General features: G+C 36.7%; 1 protein-coding gene across 5 annotated transcripts in view; it reads right to left on the minus strand.

The window, feature by feature from the left end:
- The window catches only part of TSPAN12 (tetraspanin 12), a 71,583-nt gene that overhangs the window by 36,295 nt on the left and 7,863 nt on the right, over positions 1-27,425 (minus strand). For all 5 annotated transcript variants that reach the window (XM_055392187.2, XM_019031781.4, XM_019031783.3 and 2 more), the window contains 2 exons: positions 17,048-17,130; positions 15,798-15,933 (listed from right to left, as the gene is read on the minus strand). In XM_055392187.2, coding sequence (XP_055248162.1) covers positions 15,798-15,933; positions 17,048-17,130 — 219 coding nt within the window. The remainder of the gene's footprint in view (positions 1-15,797; positions 15,934-17,047; positions 17,131-27,425) is intronic.

Raw genomic sequence — 27,425 nt, forward strand, 5'->3', positions numbered from 1 at the left:
TATATATATATATATATATATATATATATATATTCGATGAAATGCCCAATATATTTGACTATATAAAGAAAAAACTTACACCAGAAGGAAGTAATTCAGAGTTGAATTAAACATAAATACACAAAACAACAAAACAAAGAAATCGATGAATTTCAAGAAAAACAACAGATCATTCCAGAAAGAAAATGTAAACCTAGTACTTTATCAGACCCAGCTGTAAACAGCATTTACATGGTCATAATCATGTAAACACCAATCTAACCAAAATTATGAAATGTCTGGGTTGAGGTGAGATAGGAAGTATGGTGGGTGAGGCACAGCAGGAAAGGGTGCCAGTTCTTCATCTTCCATAAGGGGAAGCCAATGGATAGTGTCCAAAACTAAAAACTAAAAGAAGAGTTACATAAATATATGATTTAGAGATACGGAAGTAAATTCCAAAGGAATCTGCTCAAACAAAATTGAAAGCAATTGCCTCATGGGTGTGGGAAATGCCAGGATAAATGACTGCAATGTTTCATCATAAGCTTTTTGGAACTAAATTAGATCTCTAAATTATGTGCTTGGAGCACACTGATAAAAGTAAAAACAAAATTAAAACAAACAATAGCCCTCTGGAGGCCTTGACACCAAAGAGAAAAGTCTTGGTAGCTGAAGGACTTTAAATATGTTTTACATAGAAAATTGTAAGTGGTGCAATTATACTTCAGGGTTATGGGAGGTAAAGGAGGTGAGTGGAGATTGGAAATATTCTAACTGCTCAGGTACACTCTTCCTTTCCCTAAATGTATCCTCAGTAATTCAAAATAGAAATGGTATAACAAAAATATAAAAAATGTATACCCAGGCTAGACCCTGCTTTGAAATATGAATTTCTTCTGCAATATTGCCCATTAAAACTATACATTTGGGAGGCCAAAGTGGGCAGATCACAAGGTCAAGAGATCAAGACCATCCTGGCCAACATGGTGAAACCCCATCTCTACTAAAAATGCAAAAAAAAAAAAAAAAATTAGCTGGGCATGATGGCACACCCCTATAGTCCCAGCAACTCGAGAGGCTGAGGCAGGAGAATCGATTGAACCTGGGAGGCGGAGGTTGCAGTGAGCCAAGATGGTGCCATTGCACTCCAGCCTGGTGATAGAGCGAGACTCCATCTCAAAAAAAAAAAAAAAAAAAAACCTATCCATACTGTTTGCTCAAATCAGTGTGAGTTGAATTATTTTCCATGTTCGTTCATTTCAATCACAAAATCATAGAACCTAGAATTCTGTTATTGTCAATTTCATTCAATGATAGTCTGAGTTTTGTTTATTTGTATTCTATTGCCTCTCAATGAATGAAAAAGTAAATTTTTTCTTTTTACGTCTTTACTTCTTTACTGTTAATAATGGGTATTAACAAACTTTCTAAAAAGACAATATTTGCTTTTGTATGAAATATTTCCAATGATTTTTACTTTGGGGAAACTTGACTTTTTAAAATTTTCATTTCTAACTTTTATTCATCTAATGAAGACAAAAAAGCTATCTTCTCTAACAAAGTCAATCAATTTATTGAGTGCCTATGTTTTGGAAAGTATTAAACTTGGTAAAAGCAGTTGAAAAACATAGGAAAAGATACTTTCAATTACTAAGAGCATGTTTAGAGAAAATATACTGTCTACATGTAAAACTTAACACCCTCATTCCTTTCAACTTTACAAAGAGAGGACTCTATGATATACATTATCTAAAGAAAACAAAAAACCCTGTATCTACCTCACCACAAATAGAAAAGGCAATTGTTTTCCAAACTGTTTTTCTATATAAATGCCACTGCAAAAGAATTTTTACATTAAAAGAATTGTAATGTTTTCCTTGAACACTTTTACATAAGTTTTTTTGTGTGCGCAAGCAAGCAGATAATTAACCAAGTATCACAGAATCCCCCTCAATAAGAATCTGCTACACTGAAAGAAAAGTAAAAAGTATAAACAACATAAAAGTTATTTTAACTTACTGTTCTCTGAATTTATAACTAAAAACTCAGACAGTTTTTTCATAAGTAACATTCAACATGATTTAAAACCACAAAAGTCAGATTTGCTTATCTTGTAAAATTGACACAACCTGTGATTCATCTCCCCCCAACTGTTATTTCAAAATATAACATACTTTACTGGACATTTTAATATTTTTAAAACATGGTGCCTTTTGACTCCTATCTACATGCTACATAGCCAACACTTTTAATAAACAAAAAGTTTGATGAAAGGCCTACATTCACTAAATGATAAATGATAAACTCCAGTCTCTATCCTGTCAAATACTAAACTCTGCAAACTTTCTGTGCTAAGTATCTTTATGGCAGTTGTTTATTTTTCCTTTCCCGGTGATTGGAGGTTTAAAAATATTATGTTACTTACAGTTAGTAAATAAGGGAATTCCATTGCCAAATATTTGTACAAGATAATGGAACAGCCGTCCTTCTATTAAGAATCCATGGGGACTAAAATACTAACAACCTCAAGAGTACTTGCTGCTGAAAACACATATACACACAGAGCCTCTGTTTTAGCTATAGCAGACACACACTTGGTAATTTCTGAAGGTCAATCATTCACCACGTCAATATCTCTCTACAATTTTTTTTTAAAAAGTCAAAGAATCAGGTCAGCCTGATTTAGGAAAAATAAAAGAACTACAGACCAATTGTTAAAGAAATAGTCTTGTCTTAGAGACCGTCCCAAGCCCACTAGTATCAATAACTACTCAGGACATGCAGAAATTTAAGCTCAGATTGAAAATTTATGGTCCTTTGTGCATGCTTGTACTTGAATAAATATTGAATATTTTTTCTAAAATTGTATCTTAATTTACTCCCCTTTTCAATTTCATTTACATTAATAATTGCTGAGCTAATTTCTTATTAAAGATGTTAGTGAAATTCAAATTAGTAAGGGTTTGCTTCATGTGATGTTCAAACTACTAGACAGAGAAATGTGTTATGCCAGGATGTGCCAGTCTAGCAGAAGGCTACAAGTTCCCAGGGTCAATGATGTACATCAAGGCATTAAGGGTCGGTCAATAAAACATCGGAGCACACTAGAGAAGTCACCATGTACATGGTGTCTATTGCCTGGTAAGCTAAGTCAGCTAAAGTGTGCAAGCTCAGCCCTATCTCAAAAGATTTACAGGCTGTTACTGGTTTCTGAAGAGGGTATCTATACAGATTATTGGGCCATTCCTAAGAATGTGAGACAGGGGTCCCCATTACCAAAACCCATACATGAACATGCAAACAGGAAGGAGCCTTAGCAATATCTCAAGCAACACAGCCAAAATAATACCACACACGATTCTGACCCTTATCGTGCCTCTCCCTCAGACCTAACCAAATGTGTCCAGATACTTCCCAAACAAAAGAGGGGAATGAGTTCACTATAGTCACCATCTTTATTTTTATTAAATTTTTTTTGGAGACAGAGTCTCATTCTTTCACCCAGGCTGCAGTGCTGTGGCATGATCTCGGCTCACTGCAACCTCCCCATCCCAGGTTCAAGTGATTCTCCTGCCTCAGCCTCCCAAGTGGCTGGGACTACAGGCATGCACCACCATGCCCGGCTAATTTTTGTATTTTTAGTAGAGATGAGGTTTCACCATGTTGGCCAGGCTGGTCTCGAACTCTTGTCCTCAAGTGATCCACCTGCCTCAGCCTCCCAAAATGCCGGGATTACAGGCGTGAGCCATTACGCCCCGCCAATAGTCAGCATCTTTATGAAAACACTTTCATAAGACAACAAGTTAGGAAATGAGAAGTTTTAAAAGACGTTAGATTAGGCGAAAGAAAACTCGTACTATAATAGCTGTCAACAACTTTTTAGCTTATCTATAACTCTATGTCTGCAAAAGTATCTCCTTCTAAATCACATTTTTTGCTTTCAAACAAGATAAATACTTTATTTTTGTATATTCTCCAGAATGACCACAAACCCTATTTGTTAAAAAAGGGTATTAAAGGAAATAGTTTCCTTTAAATTTTACAAATCCACATATATAAATATGTATTACAAGTAAACAGCTTGTTCTTTTCATTGATAAATATATTCATGCGCATACACTTTGTTCCTAAACCATAAATATTTTTATTCCCACAGAAAAAAAGCGTAAGAACATAATTATTTGTGAATGTTACACTCTGATTCACAGTCATGCTCAATGTTCAGAGAAGAAAAACGATGTATAAACAATGATAAAATTATTAAATCAGCGAAGTTGCCAAAACATCAGTAATTCAGTCTTAATGGTAGAAGGAAGTTTGAATTAACTACAAATTACAGAATAATTGTAAAGAAATGCACTTTTGTTACAATGAATATTTGAATATAACGATGTTGAAAAGTAAAGACCTGCTTTTATAAACAAACCAATGATGACGTGAGGAAAGCATATCCATCATCTCTAAGTAAATGTTTTTAACATTCTTGAAAAGTTTATTCGTAAAAATTTGTTCTCCAAGTTTGTCTAAGCAGTTCTACCACAGTCCTCTGACACTAGTTGTTTAAGAAAAGTCTTTTCCCTGAGGCTGAAAAATCGCTGCAGCGTTCCAAAGAACTAATGTTGTAACCCTCAGCAAGGTCCTCTTTGTGTTGGCTTGTTTCCCTAAACTCACCTTAGCCCAGCACCCAGTGTCTAGATGCCTAATTTAGATTAGTCAGTATATTTTTAGTATCAAATCTGAACTAAAGACATCTAGATTAATAGAATTTTACTTATAATGACATCTGGAAAAAATCTAAAACATTAGATGGACTTCCCCACATGAGTACCTTTATTCACTCATCAATAAAGGCATATTGTCAGAATTAAAGCATGTCCTCCATTCTCTCTTCTATCATTAAAAAAGGTTATCAAAACGTGATTCTCCCTTACTTAGCCAAGAGTAACAAGACCAGGTATCCATTTCTCCCAGGTAAATGAGCAGAAGGTCCAGGATTAGGGAATAGACACTCCTACCAGGGATACATAGCAAAAGATAGAACAGATCGTGCTTCTGCTCACAAAACTTCAGATCACAGAGTATGCATGACATTCAATTTGGCACCAGCTCACACAGCCAAGTCTCAGCCATATCTGATACACATATACCCTAAGACATACATGTGCCCTTCTCCAAGCCCACTGTGAGCTTTCCAGTGTTATCACAATTGTTCCTTCCACCAGCCTTTGGGTCCTCCAAAGCGCCTTTCTCCCCTGGCCCACTGTCCACCAACCACTCACTGCCCCTTGCCCTTCTCCATCACATCTCAGCTCAAATACTTCCTCAGGTCCCTTTGTTAAATGTTCTTAATAGAAGACAACGATTGTTCCTTAGCGTTTTTTTCTTTCTTCTTCTTTTTTTTTTACAGTACCTTTAAAAACACAAAGAGAGAACTTTTGGAATGAAAGTATTTTCATAATAAAAGGTAAAAAACCCTAATTGTCTCATTAGAAGTTCTCAGTCTGTGCTTCAACTCAGCTGTGCAAGCCCTATACAGAATGTGAAACTGTAAAATATTTTAAATGCTTGTTTACTGGAAAAGACACTGCAATGATTCATATTCTACTTAATTAGAAATTATTTTTAAGTTGCTATCATCTAATAAAATTCTGTTATTTTATTAAATCTTTAGAATTGTATTAATATTCTTCTTAAAGATTATGTTTCTAAAATGTCATTATTTTAAGGAAATTTGTTGTTTCTAAAGTTTAAAGTTTTATAACTAAAATAACGGCTGTATAAAGAAAATTCAGGAATAACTACTTATTTTAGAATAATTCAAATGCGCTGCTTAACAGAAATACAAAGTGATACAGCTACAGTGTTAATACATTTTAAATACAATTTAAATTATTGTTTCTGTCATCTAAGCTGAGAAGATTTATCTTAGCCTGAGCATGTAACCTGAGCCTATTACCTTTTCTCTGAAAAAGGGAAAAGACACATGGATTACAATTCTAAAAATGTGAGTTTTTAAAATTTATATAGTTTCAAGAAAAACCTTTCTTTAATTCATAATCTTATTTAGCCAACAACTTCATTAGACATTGCACATAAAGCAAATACTAACCATGATTTTTTTTTTCTAAATATTCCATCTAAAAGCTGCTTTCCTCACTGGCTTAAATGACTTAATTCTCTCATCTTTTACAAACGTTATCCGCCCTCTTGTTTTAACTCTCTTTACATTTAGGATACTGTTTCCTCAGTCATCTCCTTTTAAATGAATGTTTTCTGGTTTATGTTTTCCAAAGGAAGTTAGTAGAGAGACATGTGGAAGTAAATGAGAAAGTGAAAACACAGCACAATTGCTGAATTCACCTCAAGGAAGCATTCGCTGAATTGGTGACCAGTATTCACAGGTGGAATGAACATTTCAATAGCATGTGCTGCCAGAAAAATACCTGACTTTGAACTTTGCACAAACTCAGGACAGTCACCAAATCAATGGATATGGAAATATTTGGCTTATATTTAACTAAAATTATCTCAAATGTATATATCTAAAAGCAATCTATAATAAGGTTTAAAATGCTTACTGTGACATAGTACACCATACAAAAACTTGAATCATTCATATTTCAAACCCTGAAGAAAGACAAAGTTCCAATGAACAGCCAAAATCCTCTCATAAAGACCCAACACTAAGGCCATGAATATCACACAGTTGTCCTGGCCCCTGTCTCTGACATAACATTTACTTTTGAAGACATCAGCTGACATACTTTCGTGGGGCATCAGAAGCCATAAAATACTTAGAAGTAAATTTAACTGAGGAGTTAAAAGATCGATATGCTGAAAATTATAAAATACTGATGAAAGAAATTGAAGATGACACAAACAAATAGAAAGATATCCCATGTTCATGGATTAGAAGAATTAATATTGTTAAAATGTCCATACTATCCAAAGTGACCTACAAATTCAATGCAATCCCAATCAAAACTCCAATGTCATTTTTTTACAGAAACAGGAAAAAAATCCTAAAATTCCTATGGTACTACAAATTCCCCAAATAGCCAAAGTAACCCTGAGCAAAAACAACAAAGCTGCAGGCATCACACTACCTGATTTCAAAATATATTATAAAGTTATAGTAATCAAAACAGCATGGTATTAGCCTAAAAACAGACATCAACCAATGGAAAAGGACAAAAAGCCCAGAAAGAAGTAAACTGACACATTTACAGCCAATTGATTTTTTGACCAAGATGCCAATAACACACAATGGAAAATGGAAAGTATCTTCAATAAAGGGGAACAACTGGATATCCATATGTAGAAGAATAAAATTACTCTTATTTCACAGCATAAGCAAAAAAACAACAAAAATGTTTTAAAGATTTAAATGTAAGACCTGAAACTGTAAAACTAGTAGAAGACAATGCATGAGAAGAACTCCAGGACACTGATCTGAGCAATGATTTTTTAATATGACCCCAAAGTCACAGACAGAAAAAAAGCAGAAATAGACACATGAGAAAATATTAAACTGCCAAGCTTCTGCATAGCAAAAGAAATAATTAGAAGAGTGAAACCCATTGATTAGGAGAAAATATTTGCAAACCATGTATCTGTTAAGGGACTAATATCCAAAACATAAAATGGACTCAAACAACTCAATAGCAAGAAAGTAAATAACCCAATTAAAAAATAAGCAAAGGACCTGAACAGACATTTCTTAAAAGATGACATGCAAATACCCAACAGAAGACAAAGAGATGAAAAAAAAATGCTCAACATCATTGTTAGGAAAACACAAATTCAAACCACAGTGAAATATCAACTCGTAGCTCTTAGAATGTTTACTATCAAAAAGACAAAAGATAACAAATGTTGGCAAGGCTATGGGGGAAAAAATCCTGGTACACTGTTTGAGTAAATATAAATTAGTACAGCCATTATGGAGAGCAGTATGGAGGTTTTCAAAAAATTATAAATTGGATTACCATATGATCCAGCAATCTCACTTCTGAGTGTACATCCAAACGAAATGAATAGGAATGCCACAGAGATATCTGTATTCTCATGTTCCTTCCAGCATTATTCACAATAGTCAAGACATAAAAGCAACCTAAGTGTCCATCAATAGATGAATGGATAAAGAAAATGTAGTCCATATATACAACAGAATACTATACAGCCCTAAAAAAACAAGGAAATTCTGTTACTTGTGGTAACATGGATGAACCTGGAGGACATTATGTTAAGTGAAATAAGCCAGCACAGAAAGACAGATACCACATGATCTTAGTTATATGTGGAACCTAAAAAGTGTTGATCTCAGAGGAATAGAGAGTAGAATGGTGGTTACTAGAGGCTGGGAGGGTGAAGAGGAGGAGGGTGAAAGGATGATTAATGGGTACAAAGTTTCAGTTAGATAGTAGAAATAACTTTTAGTGACCTATTGCATAGCATGGTGACTACAGAGTGATGTATAAGTGTATATTTAATAATGATAAGTTGTATATTTCAATATTGCTAAAATAGTAAACTTTAAATGTTCTCACCACAAAAAATAAGTGGGTGCAGTGGATATGTTAATTAGCTTCATCTAAGAATCCCACCGTGTATACATACATCATTGAAACATCAAATTGTACCCCATAAATATATAATTATTATTGATAATTACAAATAAAAAATTTTAAATTATAACTTCTAAAGAATTCTAGCTAACAAGTCAAATAAAGTACATGTATTGAGTAGATATGTTTCTATTATATAAAAAAGTATAAATGCTGAATAATTTTTCATTTCCTGATGTCAAGCAATACAAACATTACTATCGTGTAATGCTTTATCCATAGTTCTACCTCAGCAAGGTTTACTGATTTCAGCCACCTTCCTCCAGTCCCTAAGTCTTACTTAGTTCATACCCTTATCCATGGCTTCTGGGGATGATAATGTAATCACTAACAGGGCTTTCTATTGTCTCCCGCTTAAATGTGAATTATCATTTCATCACAAGCTGGAAACACGCATTGGTTCTTTACAGCCCAAAGAATAACATCTAACTTTTTGATAAAGGCCTTCACAATTGGACTTAACTTCATTTTCTTCTCACTGTGCACCAACACCACAGCCACTCTGACTTTCTAAGTTTTGCCTAAGCTTACCCTGTCCCTTCACTCCTCAGTGTTTATACACACTCTTCATGTTGCTGTAAATCTTCTTCCTTCCTCATCTCCACCGGCAAACCCTTATGTATTTTTCAACATCCAGTTCAAATAAAGACTCTCCTGTGAAACATTCTGGAAATCTCCATTTGCTCCTGATTCTGGGTTCCCACAGCAATTATTTATAAACTTAATGTTATATTTTGCTTTGTAATTTTCTTTCTATTCACCCCTTTCATCTTTGTTCTCTCAAGTAACTATCATGGATGGGTACTCAATACACAATTAAGGAGGGCAAAAGGAAAGGAAAGAGGAATGAGAGGTGAGGAAGGTAAAAAGGAAAGGAGAAACTGCTTGATTCTTTGACAAGATAAGCAAAAATGATAACTACAGTAGAAATTTTAAAGTTCATTTTATAATAAGCATACCAAAAGACCATATTTTTAGAAATTAAATGACTACCAAATGCCTTGGAGTAATAAATGAAGCATAGTTAAAGTCTTCTAGAAACAATGCCAGTAATTAGTTAAATGCCTTATAACAGTACTGTGGTGTAGTGAAACCTGCATGGTCTTTGAGCACAGGCTGCATTTGAATGCTAACAACTACCAGCTGTGTATCTTTGCGGATTCTACTTTTCCTCATTTGTAAAATTAGTCTAATAGAGTTGCTGTGAGTATATTTTGAGAAAACAAAGGTAAAATATTGGGCAGATACTGAACATACGGTAAATAATATGATGAATCTTCATTTAGAAATAAAGTTTAGGCTATCAACCAAAAATATAAACAAAATAATAAAGACATACAACTTAATAGGTTAATTTTAACTTAAGGACTTATGACTAGCTATATAATTATAAAATTCATGACTATGTAAGAGAAGGCCTTAAACAGAGACTCTTTAGAAAATCAATTACTACTTAAATATATTCTGATTTGCATTATGATTTTAAACAACAAACAAACAAACAAAAAAAAAAAAAACAAGGGGAAATTTCTCCAAGGCCATTAAAATTTCATTTGATTTCCACTAAGGAAAGCATTCAGATCTGGTTCAATCACTCTATATTTAAAGAAAGTTTTAAAAGTGCAAGCACACAATCAATAGTTATATTCAAAGTCTCTGGAAAAATAAAATTGAAAAAAAAGCACTTCTCCTTTAAAAATGATTCATTTGTATTAAATACGTAAGGTACGTCCAACTTAATTTCTGACAAGCACTTGACTACTTGTGGTTTGCTGGCAGTTGAGCATATATTTGCATCACATCCTGACAAATGATGATCTCCTGATGGTGACATTCAGCTGTTGTCAACATCATAAACATGTCTGTTCAATCTGTTTACATTCCCCCTGAGCTGGCACTGCTTTCCTAATGCCTATGTTAATAGCAAGGTAGAACTGCAATAACAAATGAATTTCATTTCGTCTACAGCTAAAGCCTTGGGAAGTACCCATCTAGGGCTTAAAACCAATTTCAATTTAGCTTCAATTTCTCTGTTAACAGGAGAAGGAATTTCTACTACTGAAATTACTGTGAAAGGCATGGCATATTACAGTTTCTTTTCTTAGTCATTTTTGGCTTGTTTTCCCATTATAATTAGAATTTAATTATTCTTAAACCCCTCATATAAACACATAAAAATTTGTTCTATGACAGTTTCACACTTACTAAGAACAAATCTAATGAGTACGTTTGCCAGATAAAGCAAATAAAAATACCTATGTCCATTTAAATTTAAATTTCAATGAATAATGTTTTAGTATATGTATATTCTAAACATTGCATGGGACATACTCATACTAAAACATTATTCATTGTTTATCTGAAATCAAATTTAATTGGGCATCTTCTATTTTATTTGGGAACCTTAAATTAGGGTGCTTTAACAACTTACATCTATAAATCTATCATTCAAAAGAAGGATGAAATTCACGACCAAGGTTTCTCAGAAATATTTTCCAATAGGTGGCCTCTTAGCTTGTAGAGGTTTTCTGTTGCTTTTTGGTGAGGGCTGCAGGGAGGTTGGTTATAAAGACCTGTTTTGAGGAAGGCTCATTTACTTTTTCTTGATCAGTCTGTTGAATAGTGGCATTTTTACTTTTGCTTGAACAGCAAAACAGCCCAGTTGCCAGCTCTTTTTTTTATATATATAATCATTCAAGAGATATGGCAGCTCTCTGAGATACCAATTGTCTTTTGAAAAATAGCTTTCTCACACTAATCTGTTTTACAGCTCTTAAAAGTAAAACAAGACTTTGAATACAGGGAAATGGACAAGTTGGATGAATGCATTCTGCTTGTTTAAATATTTACATCCAAAATAAAAGTAAGAAACTTCCTTAAAAAATTGTTTTTAATTAGGATAAAAGGTTAAAGGGCACACAAAAAATACTGTAAGTTACTTCGCAAATATTTGCCAAAGACCTTACATCATGTCGCATTCTGCACTATTTTACCGCCCACCCCCCCATGAGCCATTCCCCTTGTAATCTAACCTTTTCTAACAGCCAAATTCCTCTGTTAAAATCTCACTTTCATCACTGCCTTCCAGGCAACATCTTTAATCTGATGTGCTGGTCATTCCTACTTTCACTATTCTAATTCACTGTCTGTTATTCAATGATTTAAAAGACACTTATTAAAGCAATGAGCAAGGTGAATGGTTCATATTACTAAAGTTGTTTGTAGTCTGGTAGTCTGGGCTGATTATTAAAAAGAAAAGGAAGTTTATAATAAGAGAAATACACTAGGCTTCAAAAGTTGGGAAAAGTCTATTAGAGACATCAGTAAAGGCCCAGTGAGAATGGGCTTTGCAATCAGGAACGCCGAGGTCTGAATCCAAGCTCCTCCCACCCTTATTGCCGAATGACTTGTGGCATATTACTGACCTCTCTGAACCTCATTTAATAATTACCTATCTCAGATAATTGTCGTCAGGTTTAAAATGAAAATGTTTTATACATTACAGGACACATTTGTAAACACTTAGGAAAAAAATCAGCTATTATAGAGTAAAATGGCAAAATTGTTACAAATATTGGAACTAGACTGCCATGGCCTGAATATTAGATCCTCTCTGTACTAGCTGTGTAGACTTAGACAACTCACTTAATCTCTCTATGCCTCATTTCCTCATCTATATTAAGTGAATAATAAGGGTAATTCAAAGTTTTAGTCCAATTTTATACTCAGCAGAGAGGATAAAATTGATTAACTCATGCACAATAACTCTTCATTTACAAAAAATTTAGGTAAAACTCTACAGTGTCTGGCACTGTAAGTACTCAAGAAATGTTAACTACTTGAATTATCATCAGTGTCATAATTATCATTTAAAGAGGTAGCATTTCAGATAAGTCTTCATGGGCTAGTAATATTTAAATGAAAGTACTGAGAAGAAATTTCTGGCTAAGAAGACAGCAAGAATAAATGTAGAGAAGAACGGAGCAAGAAAGGTTGTTCAGGGGTCAGAAAATACAGAACCAGAGAATAATGAAGTAGATAAAAAAGCAAAAAATGGCAGATAAAGTCTCGATTGTAGAAGGGCTTGGTGCACATTTGAGGTGTTGGTACATACTTCATTACCCAATAGGGAGTCTCTGCACCTGTCTGAGCAGGAAGTTAGGAAAGCCTGAACTTGGGCATCCCAGAGGAGGATAGAAAAGAGAGGACAACTTCCCATGACTGTAGAATCTGAACTGAGAGGAATAGGCAGCTATTTAGAGGAGGGGGATGTGGGGAGGAAGCCAGAGAGGAAAGCCTGAGAAACAGACCAGATGCAAATTGGTTGTGAGTGATAGATACATGGGAGTTGAGACCACAGATCATTCTTTAGCAAGAAGGAAGCTGTGTTAAGGTCTAGGCAGAGTAAGGACTAGAAGCCTGCCATGAGAAGAGAGGCACCCCGAAGGGAATGGAGAACGAACAGCCAAAGGCAATCAACAGGAAGGAGGAACCAAGGTGTAGATGTCACCTAGGGACACATGGAACAGCAATGCATAAAAAGATGCTTTGTAAAAAAGAGTACATCCAAAAAGCAAAGTAGAGATGGAAAAAGGCAAAATCAATCTACGCTCATCATCTTTCCAGAGGGTGGCACTGAACCCTTCGGGCTGAGCTCAGAGTTCTTCCTCTCTGGTCTCAATAGCACCCAGTGCAAAACCCTATTAGAGGTCTTATCTCATAAAGACAGGTCTGATAGCAAAAATTGGTGGTATACATGATCAGTAAGTATTTGGAGAATGAATGAATGAGTAAATTAGTGGTCTTTAGAACCTGTCATCCCTGCCACTTTTGCATTATAACGCTCTTTCCAGTATTACAAACTAGACTCTCATTCATAAGTCTAAGATTTGCTCTACTTCAAGTAGCAGGCCACATTACTTTGTTGTTTGTCAATTTGCATTACTAGCATTTAAGCAGCCTAAAGGAATGCATAAAGAGTTTTCAAAATGTGTTTCCAAAGCCTTTGTGGTTCCATGAAATACCTGACCCTACTTGCCCTGCCTCCCTCCAGCATCCCACTGCATAGGGACTGTGCAGAGTAAAAGTTGGGAGGAGGGAGGAAATGGCAGTCAGACCTTAATTGGTTATGCAAGAGAGACATCATTGTAAGACTGCGTTTTAAAAAAGAATTCTGAGACTCTTTATTTAAAACTTGAAATATGTTATACTCTACTCAAATTATAGAAGGTTCATGTAAAGTAAGTCCTTTTGTTTATGTTTAAATTATTGCCCAAATATCTGAAATTGCAAAATAAGATCCCAAATTTCCACCATTCTCCCTTTCACTATATACCTATATGAAGAGAAATAAAGCAGTAGGCATGTTTCCCCATCTCTGAGTGTGGTTTATTTTTTTTATTTATTTATTTATTTATTTATTTATTTATTTATTGAGACGGAGTCTTGCTTTGTTGCCCAGGCTGGAGTGCAGTGGCGTGATCTTGGCTCACTGCAACCTCCACCTCCTGGGTTCACACCATTCCCCTGCCTCAGCCTCCCGAGTAGCTGGGACTACAGGTGCCCGCCAACATGCCCAGCTAATTTTTTTGTATTTTTAGTAGAGACAGGGTTTCACCGTGTTAGCCAGGATGGTCTCGATCTCTTTACCTCGTGATCTGCCCGCCTCAGCCTCCCAAAGTGCTGGTATTACAGGCGTGAGCCACCGTGCCCGGCCTGAGTGTGCTTTATTTTCTATAGCATTTTGTGTTTTTCAATATTCGACCTGAACAGTTACCCTCCAAGAAGCTAAGTAATACATTAACACAGGTTATACTGTGAAATTCAAAGCTTTAGTTCAACTTCACACTAAGATTCTGTTTTAATTGACTTGGCATGGGAGCCAGTCAAGCACGAGTGTGTGGGAGCTGGCTCCTGGAGCCAATTTGTACTCATCTGTCCCCAGTTCCACATTCAGTGATTTCATGTTGGTAACTTAAAATTGACCATGCTGGGAGAATTTACCCCACGGAAATCCCCAAATGCTACAAATCTGAGCTTTTTTTCTGCCCAGTGATCCAGCTTACCAGCACACCACTCAAATTGTTTACGTTCTTTATATGAAATTAATGCACAGCCAGGGCTGAGACCTACTATAAAAAAGCGTATACTCAATGAATTAGTTTTTCAGCCTTATATGTCTGCAACTATATGTTAGTAATCTCATTACCTGGTGCCACTAGTATATATTTTGCACATTAAATGCTCTTCTAAAAATATCTATATAAACAGTATTTTAATCAACTCAATTTTTTTTTTTTTTTTTTGAGACGGAGTCTCGCTCTGTCGCCCAGGCTGGAGTGCAGTGGCGCGATCTCGGCTCACTGCAAGCTCCGCCTCCTGGGTTCACGCCATTCTCCTGCCTCAGCCTCCCGAGTAGCTGGGACTACAGGCGCCCGCCACCACGCCCGACTAATTTTTAGTATTTTTAGTAAAGACGGGGTTTCACCGTGTTAGCCAGGATGGTCTCGATCTCCTGACCTCGTGATCCACCCGCCTCGGCCTCCCAAAGTGCTGGGATTACAGGCGTGAGCCACCGCGCCCGGCCTCAACTCAATTTTTTAATGTTAAAAATGTTTGCCTACTTTTGACTTAAAAGACTAGTCACAGAATTTGAATGGTGAAACTAATTTAAAAAGTACCTAGTGCAACTCTCAGAGTTAAAAAAACAACAACTAAGATTATAGAAACTGAGACTCGCTTATGTTCTCTAAACTATATAAAGGCAGTGACAGGACTATTACCTACGTCTGCTACCTCACAACCTGAATTTCCACAGGAGCTTACAGGGTGGATTTGTTTAAAAATAGAAGAGAAAGAAACAGTTCCTTTATGGCTTCTCAGTTCCAGTCCCAAGGGGCCTTTTTGAGTGCTAATAACTACAAGGACACTAGAAAGAACTCATACTTTCAAATGAAAATGTCAACACGTAGCTGGAGTGAAATAATTAAATTGCTTATATATATTTCCATACCTCATCCGGTACAGCAAATATGTGTATTCAAATAATCTCTTGTGAAACGAAAGCTTCCCTTCTTACAGGATGTTGTTACTGCTATCACTGCTCCCTAATCTTGTGAACTGATTAAAAAATAATACATTACTGGTTAATCTTTTTAACTATAATAAAGAGAAAATATAACATCATACCCATGCAAGAAGCAACAGATTTCTTTTCACCGTTCCACAATATCCTAACATCCCCACAATGATAAGGAAACAGCAAACAGCAATCATGACCGGATGAACCACAGGAAAGTAAGTCAAAATGACTGCTTCCTCTACCCTGAAAGAAGAAAAATAATGTATTAGAAAGAAAATATAATCAAAATGCACCCAAGACATAGCAGAAGACACAACTGTGATTTGTGTTAATAATTCTTTCAATCATGATGCCTCAAAACTAGTGACTGCATTGTTATTTTCAAAATCACTGTGCTATTGTTTTTATGTTTATTTACTCGGTTGCTTTATTTTTGGTTTTGCAGTGTTTGTTTTTTTTAATACAAGTGGTAGCTTTCCTACCCCAACTCATTTAATATATAATATACAGGACCTTGATAAAAGATCCATCTATTATTATCTCTGAAGCCTTAGCCTAAGTAAATCACATGGGAGCCTTTGCTATTTCCCAGCTGGGAGGAATCTCCTTCCTCTTCTCTAATTTTTGACCCCATGTGCACTACGTTTCTTCTCCCTGACAATTGATCCTCCCCCAAAATGTAAAAGACGGCTATGCAAAGGAGAATCAATCTACATTTAAAGAAAGGAATAGGTAGAAATGATTTTTGCTAGAACACGATGAAAAATTCATTAACCGAAACCAGTATTAATGATAAAAATTAACCATTATTAAGCTAAGTTTCCCTGTGTTAAGGACTTGAAAAAAATGGTTTTCATTTAATCCTTACCACAATTCAGATGTCATATAATACAATCTCCATTCAGAGATGATGGAGTAAAAAGTAATTTGTCCCCTGTAATGTTAGTAGATTAACCCTTGAAATTTGAGAAAAAAAAATCATTGTGGTGTATGGTTTTCATTAACCCAAGAATATGAAGGTAAGAGGAAGGTGACGGTAATTTTCTTAGGGAAAAGTAACTATGCTGGTTCTTTACACGCACCTATGACATGGCTGACGCACAATCAGGAGGACAGGCAACTGCTATTACCATACCCAGAAATGTCCGTATAAACATGCTGCCACCTGATCCCCCGCTAGGACCAGAGGCACACCTTAAGGAGAATTCTGGAGGATGCAAGTGTCTGTGACAAAGGTTGCTATGAGCAGGAAAAACTTTTCCAAAAGATCAAGGAAGAGCACTACCATATAAATAGCTGAGGGCAAAGTTACTTAAAATCAGCAAGAAAGAATTCAATCAATAATTATAAAGTATACCTCGTTTCTGCAGTTAAAGTGAGAACATTATTTAGGTAGTCCCTCATCCAAGCAGAAACTGCCAACACACTGATGGACATTAACTGGGGAGAAAAAAGTACAAACCGGTTACCAAAGATTTACATAACATTCACTGCAGGATTAATAATAGGAAAATTAAGGATTTTGTTACATAATGTCTTTCCCAATTACCATTTGCTGCATCTTGAAATTTACTATTACTATAAATAACTGCCATTCCATTTTGTAATCATGACCTAGGCACCAAATGCAATACCACCCAAATGGGATACAGAAAACAAAATTATTAAGTGGCTGATCCCAGGTTCAGGACAGAAACTACACAAGATAAGGAGGCCACAGAACAAATAAATTATCAAACATATAAGATGTGTCTAAAACACATTGTCATTCTTAAAGGCAAGGAAGCAATTAAATACTATTACTGAAGAATTAAATATTGTCAAAAAAGTCACAGAGTTAATTTAAAACAACTTCTATTGGCTAAAATTCAAATAATTTAAGCATTAAAATGATAGTAATAGTAATAACATTAAATGTAATCCTTTGATTCATAAAGCACTAAAGTATATAAACTCATACTCACACATATATGTGCTAAAATATATAAACTCATAATGAACAAAATTCTCTGGTCTTTGTAGAAAGTTGAATACTCAACTCATTATTCAGAAAACTGACAAGAATCTATCATTTCTATTTATCCTACTTTTCCTGTACAAACTAAAGGAAGAACCAAGGACTTGATTCAACTTTCTATGGAAGAATTTCTGTAATATTTGCAGGAAGCATTCTAGAGCATCACCATTTAACAACCTTTTCTCAAATAATGGATCTCTAGAAAAAAGATCCTCAATGGCTGCAGTTTTATCAGGTCATTGGTTCTCAATCCTGTCTGTACATTTGAATCATTTAAGGCTCAAAAAAATTACTGAACACAGGTTTATCCTGGACTAATTCTAGGGAGTAGGGCTTGGGCATCAGAAATGTGTAGCAACTTCACAGATTCTAACAGGTAGACAGGGCTGAGAACCACTGCATTAAATGAAAGGCTGGTGGGAAGTCAGAATGGAGAGAGTAGGCAGATGATCCAGACCACACTGGTCACTCCTAGTGTCACAAAAAGAGACAATTACACATAATGTGTCTCCCAACATGGTAAGGTCAGAAGCACACAGAAATTCCTATGAAGTATTTTCACCAGAAAGTCAAACTTGAATCAAATCAATCCTCCTGTACTATCAGTCAATACAAAAATACATGAACTAGATTTAAACATGTTAAATGCCACCACGGGAAGCAATTAGCAAAATCAAGCATATGAGAAATTTTACAGGACAAATGACCTGCTTTCTTGAATTGAAAAAAAAAAAAACTGGAAAGTTAAAACAAAAAGAAGAGAAGGAGAAACTCTTATAGGTTAAAATAGATTTAAGAGATGACCCAGTGCAATACATTGACCTGGTTTGGATCCCGATTCAAACAAATCAACTACATAGAAACATTTATGATACAACTGAGGAAAGTTTAACCCTGAATGAATGTTTGGAAATATTAAGAAACCACTTTGATTATTTTAGGTATGAGAATATATTAAGTTTATTTTTTAAAAGGTCTTTATTTTCTAGACTTATATACCGAAGTAATTTTAAATGAAATATATTGATATCTATATTTGTAAGAAAAAAAACGAAACATAATGATGACTGGGATATGGTTTAATAATTAATCATGACCGGTAGAAGTTAGGTGGGAAGTAGAGAAGGGCATGTTGATAATTGTTGAAACTGGGTAATGAATAATTGGGGATTAATTACACTGTGTTTTTCTACTTTGGTACATGTTTTAAATTTTTTCATTATTAAGAAGAAGTCTTCCTGGGAAGCTTTCCTAAAAGCTGCATATTATTAACCCCTAAGTTCTGAATGTCTTTCCTATTTTGATGGAAATCTTTTTGAAATGTGTATTTATCTTCTTAAGTACAATGTAGGGAAATTCGACTTACCCTGATTTTTAATAATTTCTGGCATTGTAATGAACATCACTTACCATTACTTGCTACAGCTTTAGCTTTAAATGCTGATACAATGAATATACAGAAGGTAGAAATGAGTCTGCGCTAACTCAGCTGGTGGCCATGAAACGTGCTTTCTGCATGAAAGCTCCAAGGTAAACAGACTGTGTAGAGCTCTACAGCTTTGAACAGTAAATTATGGCTATCTGCTTGGAAAATCAGCTAGTGAATTCACACTTCCATCATTCATTACAAATATTTACCCAACAATTACTATGTGCCTTGGACTGGGCAAGATTCAGAGACTGACAATAAATAAGAGAAATAAGATCCAGGCCTTCTTGGAATCTCTTGGGGAACACAGGCAATAATTATACAAAGAAGACAATTACAAACTGTTAAAAAAAAAAAAAAAAAAAAAAAAAAAGTGCCCTGAAGCACAGAAAAGGGAAATACCCTGCTGAAGATCTCTCAGATCCTGAGAGGTAAGAGCTGGGATTCAAATTCAAGCTGTTGGGCTTCGAAGTGCCAGGGTTAGTCACTGTCTCCCAAGTTGAGAAATAGGCATGGTATGTTTCACAGAGGGTAAAAACACTACCCTACGCAGCATGTAGAATTCCTTTTTAGAAAGATGGGCAGTGGGTCTCCTGTAGGAGTCAGGTTCAGTTTAAATGTCTGAACTATTTTCTTTGGTGAGTGGGAGCTCAGTGGTTCTTGACCTGTAAATACAAATGTATTTCAATATAATTAATTTCCCTCGTAAGCCAATACATTTTGTTTTGTGGATTAAAATACAGATTAATAGTAATATTATATTAATTATATTAATCTTTTATAGAAGAATTTCTGCTAATATTTGTAGGACGCATTCTAGAGCATCACCATTTAAAAACCCTTTCTGAAATAATGGATCTGAAATAAAATACAGATTATAGTGATTAATTACTACTAGTAATTAATCACTGTTAATTAATTAATATTACTATTAATCTGTATTTTAATCCACAAATTAGAATACAGTTTAATATTCTGAAAATTATAAGACTGTCAAAGGAGTCAATGGCCTATAAGTTAGGTTAAGAACCCTGGGACCACATTCAAGAGTAGAATTAGGCCAGTTATTATTATTCTCATGTCTGTTAGAAGTGAACAGATTGTAAACCTCATAAAAGTTACGAGTGAGTCAGTCGCAGTGAATTAGCCATGTTTCTAGCTTCTTTTGATGCATTAACATCTGTTCTGCATACATATGCCAGACACATCCTGCTCTGGAGAACCTAAAAATGTGCCTGAGTCACCTTGCCTTGGCCTGCTGCCTCCCTCGTTGCTTGTTCCATCCTCAAGAGGAGATGTTCTGCCAGGGGTGCACTTTTCAAATACAAACCATGCAATCCAGAATCCACACTCCTAAGTACCTCCCTTATGGGGCTCTCCCACTTAGGGGCCACTACACACCTGCCCTAATCACCCCAAGGCCAATTGTTCAAACTGGCCAATCCTAAACCCACTTACCTGCCTCACCTATACCTTCCCATAGAAACCATGGTATAAGCACTTGCCCACAGTTCCCATCTCTCTTCGTGCCTTGTGACTGACCCTAGTGTTGCCCCTCTTGGCCCCCCATAATGAGATGTGTACTCCATGTCTTGGGATTTACGAATATAATAAACTGTCTTCTCAATGGCAGCCATCTCCTGGTCTGTTGGCCTTAGCATACCTAATTGACAGCAGAACATATTAAAACACACAGAGCTAGCAGAAGACTGTTGGCTCTTTGATGAAATCTGTGGGCACATGTTCTCCCTCTGTGGGCACATGTTCTCCCTCTACTTGGCTATATGTGGGTCCTTAAAACCTTGTAAGTATCTCCGGAACAGAAAAGTCTATTAATGTGGTGTATTAGTCCATTCTCACACTGTTACAAATACCTGAAACTGGGTAATTTATGAAGAAAAGAGGTTTAGTTGGCTCATGGTTCCTCAGGCTGTACAGAAAACATGGCTGGGGAGGCCTCAGGAAACTTTCAATCATGGTGGGAGGGGAAGCAGACACATCTTACATGGCCAGAGCAGGAGAAAGAGAGAGCAGAGGAAGGTGCTACACATTTTCAAACAACCAGACCTCTTGAGAACTCACTCACTACCAGAAGAACAGCAAGGGGAAAGTCCGTCTCCATGATCCAATCACCTCCCACTAGGTCACTTCCACAACACTGAGGATCACAATTTGACATGAGATTTCGGTGGGGACACTAATCCAAACCGTATCATTCAACCCCTGTCCCCTCCCAAATCTCATGTCCTTTTCACATTCCAAAATACAATCATGCCTTTCCAACAGTCCCCCAAAGTCTTACTTGATTCCAGCATTAACTCAAAAGTCCACAGTCCAAAGTCCCATTTGAGACAAGTCAAGTCCCTTCTGCCTATGAGACTGTAAAATCAAAACCAGTTAGTTACTTCCAATATACAATGGAGGTACAGGCATTCACTAAACAGTACCATTCCAAAAGGAAGAAACTGGCCAAAACAAAGGGGCTACAGGCCCCATGCAAGTCCCAAACCCAGCAGGGCAGTCATTAAATCTTAAAGCTCCAAAATAATCTCCTTTAACGCCATGTCTCACATCCAGGCAAAACTGATGCAAGGGGTGGGCCCCCAGGGCTTTGGGCAGCTCTATCCATGTGGTTCCGCAGGGTACAGTCCCTGTGGTTGCTTTCTTTCACAAGCTGCCATTGAGTGCCTGCAGCTTCTCCAGGCACATGATGCAAGTTGTCAGTGGGTCTATCATTCTGTGGTCTAGAGGAGAGTGGCCCTCTTCACACTGCTCCACTAGGCAGTGCCTTAGTGGGGACTCTTTGTGGGGGCTCAAACCCCACATTTCCCTTCTGCACTGCTCTAGTAGAGATTCTCCATGAGGGCTCTGTCCCTGCAGCAGACTTTTGCCTGGATATCCAGGCATTTGCATACATCCTCTGAAATTGAGTCAGAGGCTCCCAAGCCTTAACTGTTGCCCTCTGTGCACCCACAGGCTTAACACCACATGGAAGCTGCCTAGGCTAATGGCTTGCATCTTCTGGAAAAGTGGCCTGAGATGTACCTGGGCCCCTTTAAGCCACAGCTGGAGCTGAAGCAGCTGGATCATAGGGAGTAGTGTCCCAAGGTTCTGCAGGGCAGCAGGGCCCTGGGCCCAGTCCATGAAACCATTCTTTCCTCCTAGGCCTTCGGGCCTGTGATGGGAGGGTCTGCTATGAAGGTCTCTGAAATGCCTTTGAGGCATTTTCCTCATTGTCTTGAATATTAATATTCAGCTCCCCTTTGTTTATGCAAATTTCTGCAGCCAGTTTGAATTCCTTTCCAGAAAATTAGTTTATCTTTTCTACCACATGGTCAAGCTGCAAATTTTCTAAACTTTTATGATCTGCTTTCCTTCTAAATATAAGTTACAGTTTTAGAACATCTCTTTACTTACATATATGACCATACTTTTAGAAGCAACCAGGCCAAATCTTAAACACTTTCCTGCTTAGAAATTTGTTCTGCCAGATTACCCTAAATCATCACTCTCAAGTTCAAAGTTCCACAGATACCTAAAGCAGGGGAACAATGCCACAAGTCTCTTTGCTAAAGCATAGCAAGAGTCACCTTTATTCCAGTTCTCATAAGTTCCTCATCTTCATCTCAGACCCATCAATCTGGACTTCATTTGTCAATATTACTATCAGCATTTTTATCACAACAATTTAACTAGTCTCTAGAAAGTTCCAAACTTTCCCTCATCTTTCTGTCTTCTGAGCCTTTCAAACTGTTCAAATTTCTGCCTGTTACTGAGTTACAAAGCCACTTTCACATATTCAGGTATGTTTATAGCAATGCTCCATTCCTGATACCAATTTTCTGTATTAGCCCATTCTAGCACTGCCATAAAGTAATACCTGAAACTGGGTAATTTATAAAGAGCAGAGGTTTAATTGGCTTATGGTTCCACAGGATGTACAGGAAGCATGGCTGGGGAGGCCTCAGGAAACTTTCAAACATGGTGGAAGGGGAAGCAGGCACATCTTACCTGGCCAGAGGAGGAGTAAGAGAGAGAAGGGGGAGGTGCTACACACTTTTAAATAACCAGATCTCTTGAGAACTCACTCTCTACCATGAGAACAGCAAGGGGGAAATCCGTCCCCATGATCCAGTCATCTCACACCAGGCCTCTCAGCCAACATTCAACATGAGATTTGGCAGGGACACAAATCCAAACCATATCATGTGGTATTTTATTTCATTATCTAAAATTATTTTACAGTTATAAAAAACTCCTCTCTTTATCACTCTTCAAAGTAATGACTGCTGTTGGTTTCTCTGTTCTGTACTGGCTTTATAGGCTGTTTAGCCAGTTTTCAGTAACACAGCTTTTAGTTGTGTCAACACATTATTTCATTCTTCATAGTGTACAATTCATTATCAGTGTAGTTACTACATATAGGTCTTCCATTTTTAACAAAAAAAAAAAGTGTATATCTTTTAAATGGTGTATTCCAAGACATTTCTTATACGGCAGGATGATTAAAAGCCTGGGCTTTGAAGTCATTCTTCCATTCAAAAATCATATATTGGTCACCCACTCTTTGCCAGGCACTGTACTATGTGTTAGGGATACACTGATGAACAGTAACAGACACTGCCTCTGTGGTGCAATTAACTAAGTGAAGAGGACACAGGTTAATCAACTCATCAGGGATATAAATATGTAACAGAACTGTAACAAGCGCTGAGAAGACATAGTACAAGTTTCTGTACAAATTCCTTTTGGAGGGCCTGACCCATTCCACGGGGTCAAAGGAACTTCTCTAAGAGAGCTAAGATCTAAAGGATAATTATCACGTTACTCAGGAAAAGGAGGGTTGAAAATAACCTTCTGGTCAGAAAGAACAAAGGCCCCACGAGGGAAGGCAACATGACATGGTAAGCAAAATTGGCACATGGTGAGAAGGAAAAAGCAGGCAGGGGTGAGACTGCATGGAGTCTTGGAAGCCATTTCAAGGTATATCAGCTTCACCATCAAGACAACGAGAAGCCACTGAATTTTGAATTTCAGCTAGGAATTCCAGCTCTACTGCCTTTTAGCTATATGACATTCAGCTTGAACTTTCCTATGCCTCAGTTTTCTCACCTGTAAAATGATATAAAAATAAGTCCTACTTCATAGAAGATCTATATGACAAAAAAAAAAAAAAAACCAGAGTGAGACTCTCATATACATAACCTATAATTACTGCAAGTCACTTCAGACTTAAGGGTTTTCTCTTAATCTTTCTCAGTCAGTCTGAAAGTTTAGACTATCCCTAAATCAATTCAGAAATGGAATCTTCAGCTGTTTGAAGGTCTACCAGATGGACAAGAGAGGAAATTCTGGTATATAACTATCTATCATACTATCACGGTCAATTTCAACATCTCTAACACTAAACTTACCTCCATTCCTCCAAAACCTGCATGTCCCTCCCACTGTTTTTCCTGTAAATGGTATAATCAATCCTTCAATCATGTAAACTAGAGACTTGGCAGGGAAGCTGAACCTCTCCCTTTTCCTCAGCTCTATATCTAATTAGTCTCAAGTCCGTCAAATTGTTCTGGCAAGGCGTCGGGTGAATTCCTCCCCCTTTTCTGCCACGACTGGCTAGTTCAGGCCTTCATCCTCTTTTGCTATCCAATTATAATTACTTTATAATAGAACTCTTCAGCTCACAGATTTCACCTCCAATTCACCCTTCGGTTACTTTTATAGAACATAGATCAAGTTCTTCTGCTTATAGCTACCCTTTATTGTTCTTCTTCAACTACCATTTATTTCGTCTTCCCTCAACTGCCTCTGAGAGAACAAAGTTTAAACTCTTGAGCAGGGCACACCAGGCCCTCTTCAGCTACCCCTTAAACTTTTTCTTAAACCGTGCTTCCTGCCAGCTCTTTCCTAGACACATTCTATATATGGAAAACAACAAAACTGCTTGCACATCTCCAAAATGCACCATGCACACCTCCCAGTGCCTATACATCTTCCCTCCTGCAGTGCCTTCTGCCTGGAATACCATCCTGCCCCAGCTTTCCTGTTCTCATGTGCTGAGCAACATCTACTTCTCCTTCAAGCCCAGCTTGAACATCAAGTCGAGTGTAAAGATTCTCTCCCAACTCCCGCCTTACCTACAGATCTTTTCCCTCTTAATGCTCTTTGCAAATACCTCATAAAGCAGTTATCCTATTGTTCTTGTTTCTGTCCCTCCATCTCATCCCAGTAGAGGGCACAGAACATGGCCTATCTCCCCATCACACAGAAAAGTACCAGGCTCAGTAGTGGTGCCTAATATAGGTTAGGTGAGTGAATGAGAAAATAATTAAATTAAAGGGAGATGGTTTCATCCTGCTAGATAAGCTGTTAGAGATTTTTAAACAAATTAGAAGATGTTTTAATAAGAACTGAGCTTTCTATCACTGGAAGTTTTCCAGCAGAAAGATGGTTTCTGAAAAACAAAGTCAAAGATTTATATATCAGATTAGAAGCTGGCTAAAGTGTTCTCAAAAGTACTTTAAACTAAAACTTTGCACTATACTCTGTCCCAATATTTTTTTCCACAGGAGTATACCCAAACATTGCAGCTGTGCACAGAACATTAGTCAAAATAAATAATAACACCAAGCCTTATTCTATAGTAAACAAGCAACCCTGGGAATAAAACGGCTTTTTCTCAAGGAATTGCTTCCAGCAACATTAAATGTCTGAGAACAGTTTCATCCTCAACAAGTGAGGCTTTACTCACTGGGCTTGAGAAAATGATAACAATAAAAACAAATATAGTGCATGCCTATAGCAAGAAACTGAACTAAAACGAGACTAGGTCAACTCAATAACTAAACCTGATATTAAACCTAGAAGCACAACATATGTGAGGAATTCAGGACTCCTTGCTAAACATGTTATTTTCTGCTAATTTTCCAAAGTAACTATGAAAATAATCCTTCAAATGCCACTCACATTGGCTAAATTATTAGGAACATTATAGTTATCACAGGCAGCTAGGTTTTATAGCTCCTTTTGCTTTCTCCAGTATTGCAACATGTTACCTGAAACTCAAGGAGATATTTTAAAACTAAACAAAGTGTTACTTGATAGAAATACATTTAATATATTATTTGGCAGGACATTTGTCACAATGTCTCCTGCAATACTTAGAAAATGCTAGCTTTCAACAAATATTTAGAAACATAAAATTTGCAGTGTTGAGGATATGGTCTGCTTTTGCTTGCATCTAATTATATAAAAAACAAGTCTTGAATCAAGTTGTTTTCTGAATCAGAATTGTATGTGTATGCGCATTTCCTAAGTGTATTATGAAATGTGTACCTATAATTTCCATAAAATAGTAAGGTCACAGTCAAGAAACAGTCCTTTCTATATCTTTCAACTGTCTGCCATCTGTAACATATAGTCCCACGTAAGATGACAGTGACACAAATAATTTCTGTTCAAGGATGACAGCTGTCTAAAACCACATACCTAAACTTCTCATGTCAAACCTGTTAGCAAAGAGAGGAACATAAAAGAGAGACCTGAATCTTAGTTACAGCTTTGTCTGTATAGAAAAGGACTTCGACAAATAATTCAAACTTTCATAATTTTTATTGCCTAATCTTGAAAATGGGAAAATTGGACCAGAAGCTTTCCTTCTTTTAAAAAAGAATTTAAATTTTTCTGGTGTTTTTTTCTGTCTCCTAGGCACAATCATAGCTCATTGCACCTGGAACTCCTGGGCTTAACTGATCCTCCTGCCTGGGCCTCCCAAGTGCAGAGGTTACAGGCATGAGCCACCATACTTAGCCTTTAAATTGCTATTTGTTAAAATGTAAAAGTAAGATCAAGCCTTGATTATTTGGAGGCTGGTCACACGAGGTGAGTCACATGTGTGTTTCATGTTGCCAGGCCTGCTCCCTTTTGCCTTTTTGTGAGTCTGTGCCTTCTCAGCTTCCCTCTACCAGGGGATGGGCAGAAGGAAAGAGAGCAAACAGGTAACACTATTTGCTAAAGCTGTGAAAGAATAGGCAATGTAAATGATGGCTGAAATACAGTCTGTTTTCCTATAGATAGGGTGACCATGCATCCTGATCTGACCAGAAGAGACCCCACTATAAGCCTCTGTTGTTTGGGCATAATTCTTAGCAGAAACATCCCCTTTTCTTCAGTCTCCACATTGTCCTAGTTGCCATGATAAAGTATATGATCACCCTAAAGTCACTATAAGTAGAAGAAGAGTAAAATGCCTCATTCTACATGATAGTTTCTGTGCAGTCTAACTGC

The sequence above is a fragment of the Gorilla gorilla genome, chromosome 6, assembly GCF_029281585.2.
Source record: "Gorilla gorilla gorilla isolate KB3781 chromosome 6, NHGRI_mGorGor1-v2.1_pri, whole genome shotgun sequence".
In the NCBI taxonomy this organism is placed as follows: Eukaryota; Metazoa; Chordata; class Mammalia; order Primates; family Hominidae; genus Gorilla; species Gorilla gorilla.